Raw genomic sequence first — 8,525 nt, 5'->3', positions numbered from 1 at the left:
ATATCATAATTTCGGCAACAAACCAGTAATGCGATTTTTAACACGCAGGCAGCACACGATTTATAACGCGTACTAAAAGGTCAACCTAAGCACCAAATGACGGACGTACGACAAACCAAGAATAGCACCCCAGTCTGCACATTCGCGTCTCTAATTATCTATTGGTGCGCTGAGCCTTCGTACATAACATAATTTTGATCATTATTTTCAAATATTTGATAACTTACGGCACATCGCGCGCAGACCAGAAAGGCGCCTACACTCTTACCTTATCATTGCACTTCTTTCGACTTCTTACTTTATTATTGCACTCCTAATTTATTTCCAGTTGTGAAGCTTAAATTGATATTTCCACACAGACAACACAGAGAAAGACCCAACAATATCGGCTGAATTGAAGCATCTCCAGCAACCTTAAAAAAACCGACCAAGCCGCGGGAACCCAACACCGAAGCCAAGCCAACGTTTTCGGTGCGGTACATTAATGTCTAGTAGTGCATCTCATACACAAGTCTGGATAATGCGATTCGCACTTATTAGAACCAAACACATTGTGACGACAATGTCGCTTAAGCTACAACACTTGGGTTCAATTAATATGAATACTCCATTGCCGTGAGATCCTGCCATCATGTCGTGCGGAGGGACTGTCGTAGCACCCTCTTAAAGTAGTGCACCTCTTGTACAATTCCGAGCGAGGCCTGAAATCGCTCTGACATCCAGAGACATACTCTGCCGAGATAATATGCCGACAGCAATCCTAGGGCAACGGACCAAGCCCCGGAAAACTAAGACTGAAGCAAGGCCAGCGTTCTCGGTACGGTACATATACGTCTGTTAGCGTAGTGCATCTCACACACGAGTCCGGATAATGCGATTCACACTTACTAGAACTTAACACATCGTGCTGACAATGTCGGTGGAACTGCAAGACTTCGGTCCGATAAATAAGACCCATGCATTGCCGTGAGATGTTGCCATGATGTGCGGGCGGACTGCAAGTAGCACCCTCTTCAAGAAGTACACCTCTTGTATAATTCCAATTGGCGAGACCTAAAAACCGCTCTGATATCCAAAGACATCCTCTACCGAGATAATATGCAAATATCAATCATAAGGAAACGGACCAGGCCCCGGAAATCGAAGACCGAAGTAAATCTCATGTTTTCAGTACGCTACATATGCTTTAACTGGCGCAGTACACCTCATACACGGGTCCGGATAGTGCAATTCACGCTTGCTAGAAATAAATACGTTGTGCGGACAATGTCCGTTCGGTTACAACACTTCGGTTTAATGAATAAGACCCATGCATTGTGGTGAGATGTTGCCATCATGTGCGGACGGACTGCAGTAGCACCCTCTTAAAGTAGCGCACCTGTTGTATAATTCCGATTGGCGAAACCTAAAAACCGCTCTGATGTGCAGAGACATACCCTGCCGGGATAATATGCCGACACGAACCCCAAGAAAAGAAGCCAAGCCTCGGAAACCGAGGACCGAAGCAAAGGCAACGCTTTCGGTACGGTACATGTACGTTTATTCGTGCGGGGCACCTGAAACTAGAGTCCTTATAATGCGATTCACACTAAGTAGAAATAAACACGTTGTGCCGACAATGTCGGCTGAGCTGCAATACTTTGGTTCAATGAATAGGACTCACGCACCATCGTGAAATATCACCAGCATGTGCGGATGGACTGTAGTAGCGTCTTCTTAAAGTAGTGCACCTCTTGTATAATTCCAATTGGCGAGACCTAAAAACCGCTTTGACATCCAAAGACACACTCTACCGAGATAATGTGCAGCAATTCTAAGGGAGCCGACCAAGCCCCGGAAACCGAAGACCGAAGCGAGGCCAACGTTTTCGGTACGGTGCATACATGTTTGTAAGCGCAGCGCACCTTATACACGACAGTACTATCTCGGTGGAGAGTGTTCTTGGATGCCAGAGGCGTTTTCAGGTCTCGCCAACTGGAATAATGCAAGAGGTACACTACTTTAAAGGGGTTGCTTCTACGGTCAGTCCTTGCAACATGATGGTGATATCTCACGGCAACGCATGAGTCTTGTTCATTGAACCGAAATACGACATTGTCGTTACGTGTTTACTTCCAGTAAGTGTGAATCGAACTATAAGGACTGGTGTTTCAAGTGCCCTGCGCCAATAAACGTATATGTGCCGTACCGAAAACGTTGGCTTTACTTCGGTCTTCGGATTGCGGGGCTTGGCCTATTTCCTTGGGGCTGCTGTCGGCATATTATCTCGGTAGAGCATGTATTTGGATGTCAGAGCGGTTTTTAGGTCTCGTCAATTCGAATTATACAAGAGGTGCACTACTTTAAGAGGCTGCTACTGCAGTCCGTCCGCACATGATGGCAACATCTCATGACAATGCATGGGTCTCATTCATTGAACCTAAGTGTTGTAACCGAACCGACAATGTCCGCACGACATATTTATTTCTAGCAAGTGTGAATTGCACCATGCGGGCCCGTGTATGAGGTGTACTGCGCCAGTTAAAGCAACTGTACCGTACTGAAAACGTGGGACTTACTTCGGTGTTCGGTCTCCGGGGCTTGGCGTATTCCTTTGGCATTGTTGTTAGCATATTCTCTTGGTAGAGCATGTCTTTGAATGTCAGTTTGGTACGGTTTGGATGTTCCGGCACGGCATATATACGCTGATAGACGTATATGTGCCGTACCTGGCTTTGCTTCAGTCTTCAATTTCCGGGGTTAGGTCCGTTTCCTTAGGATTGCTATTGGCATATTATCACTGTAGAGGATGTCTTTGGATGTCGGAGCGGCTTTAAGGTCTCGCCAATTGGAATTATACAAGAGGTGCACTGCTTGGAGAGGGTGTTACTGCAGTCCGCCTGCACATGATGGCAACATCTCACGGCAATGCATGAGTCTTATTCATCGGACCGAAGTCTTGCAGTTCCACCGACATTGTCAGCACGATGTGTTAAGCTCTAATAAGTGTGAATTGCATTATCCGGACTCGTGTGTGAGGTGCACTACGCTAATAGACGTATATGTACCGTACCGAAAACGCTGGCCTTGCTTCAGTCTTATTTTCCCAGGGCTTGGTCGTTTCCTTTGGATTGCTGTTGGCATATTATCTCGGCAGAGTACGTCTCTGGATGTCAGGGCGATTTCAGGCCTCGCTCGTTGGAATTGTACAAGAGGTGCACTACTTTAAGAGGGTACTACGACAGCCCCTCCGCACGACATGATGGCAGGATCTCACGGCAACGGAGTAGCCATATTAATTGAACCCAAGTGTTGTAGCTTAAGCGACATTGTCGTCACGATGTGTTTGGTTTCAATAAGTGTGAATTTGTTGGCTCAGCGCACCAACAGATAATTCGAGACACGAATGTGCAGAACTGGGATACTATTCTTGGTTTCTCGTATGTCCGTGATTTGTTCCTTAGGTTGTCCTTTAAGTACGTGTTATAAATCGTCTGCTGTCTGCGACTTAAAATCACGTTACTGGTTTGTTGCCGAAATTATAATAGTGTCAGATGGTAATTTCTTGAAGATGATAGGCGCTCAGGCGGGCATTGTGAGTAGCAATGGTCAAAACGACCAAGTAAATAATGGTAATTGCCTGCTCGTTATTTTTGGTGCTAAAGATGTTGTTTGGGTTATATGATTTCCAAGTTGGCCAATTCTGCTAACGTGAGCTGTCTGTGCCCGTTTCGTACTGCGCATAAAACGCTCGCGGTGGAGATTTTTCTTCTTCTAAAAAAGGTGAAGTACTTGAAGAATACTCGGAATTTTAACTATCTTTGATGAATTTGTTTTGGACACAAATAAATTTGTCTTATTTCTAAATTAGTCATTGCATTGGCCGAGGTCCGTCTGGCTTAAAACTCTACAAATCACAGCCCAATACTTTGTGTTGTTCTGGGCAGATTTGGCAAATTTTGCAAAAGTATTTCGTAATGCGATACATAACCTTTTACCGGCTTCGTTCAAGTCTTGAACATTTTTTTGCTTTTATGACTAGTAGCGGGACGGTTTTTAGGGAGTATATTTTGCCAGTGGTTTGCCGGATTGGCATGACCCAACTTTAGAACTTTTCCCTGGATTTGTTTGGTCCGTGTTTCCAGCATGATTGTCAAAAGAATACCTTTGTAGTGTTTTACTTATCAAAACAATAACTTTTAGTAGCTGAATAGAATGTTTTGAATACACAATGAGCTTATAGGTGAATGATCGCAGCAAAAAACAATTTTTTTTTCTGAAATTAGATAACTTGACCCAGCCTACGACCTGTAAAACAAGAAAAAACAAGCAAATACAAGGAGGTTGTTAAGTATGGAGCCAAGGAGAACACGGCCCCTCGAGAGGTTTGCGTTAGGTGCCAGGCAATTTCGCAGGAAACTGGTCCAAACTCGCAGGATTTCGGAGGAAATCTGGCACTTCATCCCGTGAGGAGAATGCTGGCTTCGTGTCTGAGGAAATGGTACTGGAAACTTCCCGGGCACGTGTCGAATGAAATGATCACTTTATTTTGGAAAATCTTTAAACAACTGCTCCTTAACGCGCGCCCGGGTGGCCGGTTGACCACTCTGCACTTGTGTGCATGGGTCAATTTGACTCCCCTGAGATCTCAGAAACTAGGAGAGCTATAGATGTCAAATCCACAGGGTGTGTTGACCTGTATACAGACTGATTTGCTTCGAAATTTTGAGATTCTTGGGTCATCACCTTCGGGTCAAATGCGGTCACACAAGGTCAATCTCCAGGTTGGCGTCCGGTGTCCCCAGAACCTAGATGCCTGTTTGAAGCAAGAAGCCTCTAATGCTTAATTAAGATCAGTGATCCTGTTTAATCTTTCGAAGGTCGTAGTGACCAAAACCATACACTTTGACTGCTTTGAATTATGCATTTGAATAAGCGTCAAGGAATGCTCCGGGCAGTATGTTCTTGAAACCAAAACGCCAACCTGGGCTATTTTAGGTCAGCGAGCTATTCTTACCTTTGAGAAGTCGATGAAAAGTGTATAACGTGTTTCCCGGTACTAATAAATTCGAAATGAACACCAGAAACTACCCCATGCGACATGCCCCGGAGTAATGAAATATGTTGGTTTTGACCTGAGTTTGACCTTCATAACTGACACTAGGTCAATTAAATTTATTTATTCATCTGTTATGTTGCATGAGAAACTATTTCAAAGGTATACGGCTTCGCCTAACACCCCGTTGTTGCCTCAGATTGAACGATTCTCCAGCAATTGTCTTCGCTGAATCCATGTCATGATTTTACCTGCCGGCCGTCTGTGACCTTACAAGACATATGTAGATTTTTGACATCAAGCAATCCGCTATTCAGTTGTCGGCAGCTATGCAAAATTTGGTGTGGCTATGTCGCACCATTCGAAAGCCATTCCGGAAAACCCTTCGGGCGGTCAAGTTGGCCCCCACCCGAGCGCGCGTTAAAGAAAATGTTTCACATTTGTACGGGGTTTCGAACTGAAATAGCCTTCAGGAAAACCATCCGCTGCTGTTGGCAAGCCTGCCCTTCTTAAGACCTAAGCCCCCCTAGTCCCTGAGCTACACGCCCGCGAAAATGGGGGAGATTATTCGGGGAGAGCATTTCAAAGGCACCTTGGCATACATGACGTCATAATAACGTCATTTAAATCCTACTTTTCCATAAGCCATACAGCGATCAGGGCCAAGAAAAGTGTCAGTGCCGAGGCTTTCATATTTGACGTTCGTTAGCGTAATTTCCAGATAAAACTGGCATAAATTAGACCTCAACTAATGTTGTGCAAACTTACGATGACGTAATCAAACCATGACGCGTTGAGTAGCATATTTACTAAACATATTGTGCTGCCTAGAGGAGTTTTTCCGCTTACAAATTATACCAATGGTTATAAGTGGCCTTGTTCCATCATATTTGATGCTTGCTGCAATATCTTCAGACGTGAAACATTCCCAACTGTTATCCATGTGACACATACGCACCCCCCCCCCCCCCCCCCCATCCCGTTCGTTCCCCGTAACGTGGGACGCAACGCACGGAAATCCATCTGTGAAATCGTCCAAGTCCTGCGCCTTCGCGTGGCCTTGCCCGCCGGTTCAGCCCGATAGCGCTGGACATCTTGATTTGCTTAATAGTGACGCAGAAGCGGATCAACGCAGCACCAGTGAGTCCCGAGCATCGCTTTAGACTGGGTCGAGTGGATTCAGCGCACGCCGTTATCGCTTTTGCCAGTATAAGTGCGGCCTAAAATTACAAAAATAATCTCAAACACGAAAAGATTGTTCCATCAAAACACGTCTGGCTGTGGGCCGTACCATAAACCGCAGTGGTGTAGGCCTTGTAGGAGTATGTGAGCCCTGTGATCTGCAAGCAGCGTTTCGTTGGGATCCTTTTATCACCACCGTTGTAAATGGTCAAATCTACCCTCTGTTTATAGTTTTCGATAAGCATACAAAAAAAATCGAAATCAAGCGGCCACGCTACAGCGCAATTCCCGGGTAAAAATATATGAAACTACACCGTGTTACCTTTTTCCACTGAAAGTACCACATTTATACACTGCTATGGCAAACTGGCCTGCATCATAGTATGCAATGTGCTGAAAATAAGCTGCTGTGCTGTGAGCTACTAAGATATTTTTGCCCGCTTTAAACGGGGGGCCGTGCCTCGAAATTGGAAGGAGAGAGGGAAGTAGTCATTTTGACTATTCATTTCTTGTCAACGCCCAGACGATGAATTTTAAGTTTTCAGAAAGCTACATGGGCCTCAACTCTTGCCACATTCCTCGGTTTCCGCGCCCTTATGCTTTATGGTGGTGCAGTGCAAGGAACATAACAAATTGCATAAAACGATCTTTTCAGAAACCAGCAGCTATCAAACGTCCCCTGTGAAAATTAGTGGTGGGGCCCTCGGTTTTGATGACACATTTGACACAATGACACATTTCGATGACAGCTTTGGTGTTTATTCCTCTAATACAGAGGCATCAACAACCATTTACCTTTCATGCGCGAATGCAGCCTCTCATGTGTGAATGCGTAACATTCTGGGCGCCTTGGACCGGTGCGTGTTTCTTAGTGCCCGTGTCTTGCACGATATGATCATCGTCTGTGCGTATAAGCCCAAAGGATTCATCAAGAGCTAACCCTTATTAACGCCTTCTCCCTCATGAATCTAGGCTACCAGATGTACTTCAACTCCCAGAGCTCCACATTTCCGCTCAGTGGGGCGCAACCGTTCCACCCGCGTGTCAGACCCTGCCGGGCTTCACGCCTTCCTCCCTTACCCAAGGAGGGTGGAGAAACGTCGCCCGTCTGCGCGCGTCAGCTCCCGCGGTAACCTCCAGTCTGCCCATGACCGCCGCCGCTACGTCTTGCGTCGCCTGCTGCCACCCGACTTCTGCTTGGCCTGCAACAGGAGCTGCGCTTGACGCTTGATGACCTCACGGGATGGTACGGAGGCGTCATCCCCCGTCGTGTCGCCCTCGTCAAAGCCGACGGAGCAGGTCAGCTCGTCGGCGCCCGGGCTGCTCGCGAGCGAGGCGCGTACCCGCCGCTGTCGCTTCTCGGCTGGCGTCATCACGAATTGGACGGCGGCGGCAGCGCGCTGCGCCCGGCCCGTTTCGTCTCCTAGGCCCGCCATCAGGTCGGCTACACCGCGGCCGGCAGCCTCTAGCAGCGCGGTCAGGTACCGCTCCGTGACGTTAGCATCGGGCAGCTCTGGCGGCGTGATGACGCCGTCACTGATGAACGCCTCCACCAGGTACTCCAGCAGCTGACGAAGTCGGGCTAGCGCTTGCGTGACGCGGTTATTGGCCGCTACCTGGCTCCACCTGTGCTCTGAAGCGGCGGCCAGTGCGGCTTTGCAGTCGCCGGACGCGGTTCGCAGCATATCATCATTCTCAGTCCTTACCTTGTAGACCGAGGCGGCGCTCACGTTACCGAGCATTCGCAGCTTGTTCAGCAGAGCCACCTTTTTGGCCTCCAGTTCATTCGCGAATGCCTTGAGGTGCTCTTCGGTGGCTCCTTGTGTTTCAAATATTTTTACTACGTCTTCAACGCGAACAGTTCCAGTAACCTTTTCCAAAACCGTGAAGTCCCTTTCGTAGCATGCGAGGGTTTCCTCTGCATCGTCCGCCTCATCCATCCCTCCCACCGAATGACGATACATGTTACGAGAGAGAGTCATGTCGTGCTGTGCAAAAAACAACTGCATCATTTTCCACATAACGGCAAACTCTTGCTTCTGCCCATCACTTTGCCTCTTCAAATCAGTAACCTGGTGTTCCCGGTCCTTTCTGAGGTTGTGAAGGTCAACTTCAGTTTTTACAGCCGTCACATTTGCTGCTTCCCTTCTGCCAAGTGCATCTGCGGCGGAGCGTTGGCACATTTCCAGCTCTTCTTCATGACGTTGCAGCAGCCTGACAAGTGTCTGCATTGAGGTTTCGTTTGCAAGACCTTCCAAAGCCAGTTGATCCCGTATGTGTTTGTACGTATGCTGTACGATTTCTGCTT

The 8,525-nt window shown here is 47.3% G+C and overlaps 1 protein-coding gene across 1 annotated transcript; it reads right to left on the bottom strand.

Moving 5' to 3' along the window:
• Nucleotides 1-7,377: 7,377 nt before the first annotated feature.
• LOC119097514 (uncharacterized) lies at nucleotides 7,378-8,157 on the bottom strand. Its single transcript, XM_037220547.1, has one exon. It carries the CDS (start codon nucleotides 8,155-8,157, stop codon nucleotides 7,378-7,380), a length of 780 nt encoding a protein of 259 aa, XP_037076442.1.
• Nucleotides 8,158-8,525: the final 368 nt, after the last annotated feature.

The sequence above is a fragment of the Pollicipes pollicipes genome, unplaced genomic scaffold (genome assembly GCF_011947565.3).
Source record: "Pollicipes pollicipes isolate AB1234 unplaced genomic scaffold, Ppol_2.1 Scaffold_4295;HRSCAF=5057_pilon_pilon_pilon, whole genome shotgun sequence".
Taxonomy (NCBI): Eukaryota; Metazoa; Arthropoda; class Thecostraca; order Pollicipedomorpha; family Pollicipedidae; genus Pollicipes; species Pollicipes pollicipes.
The sequence above is the reverse complement of the archived record's forward strand: the minus strand, read 5'-3'. Positions and strand labels throughout refer to the sequence as shown.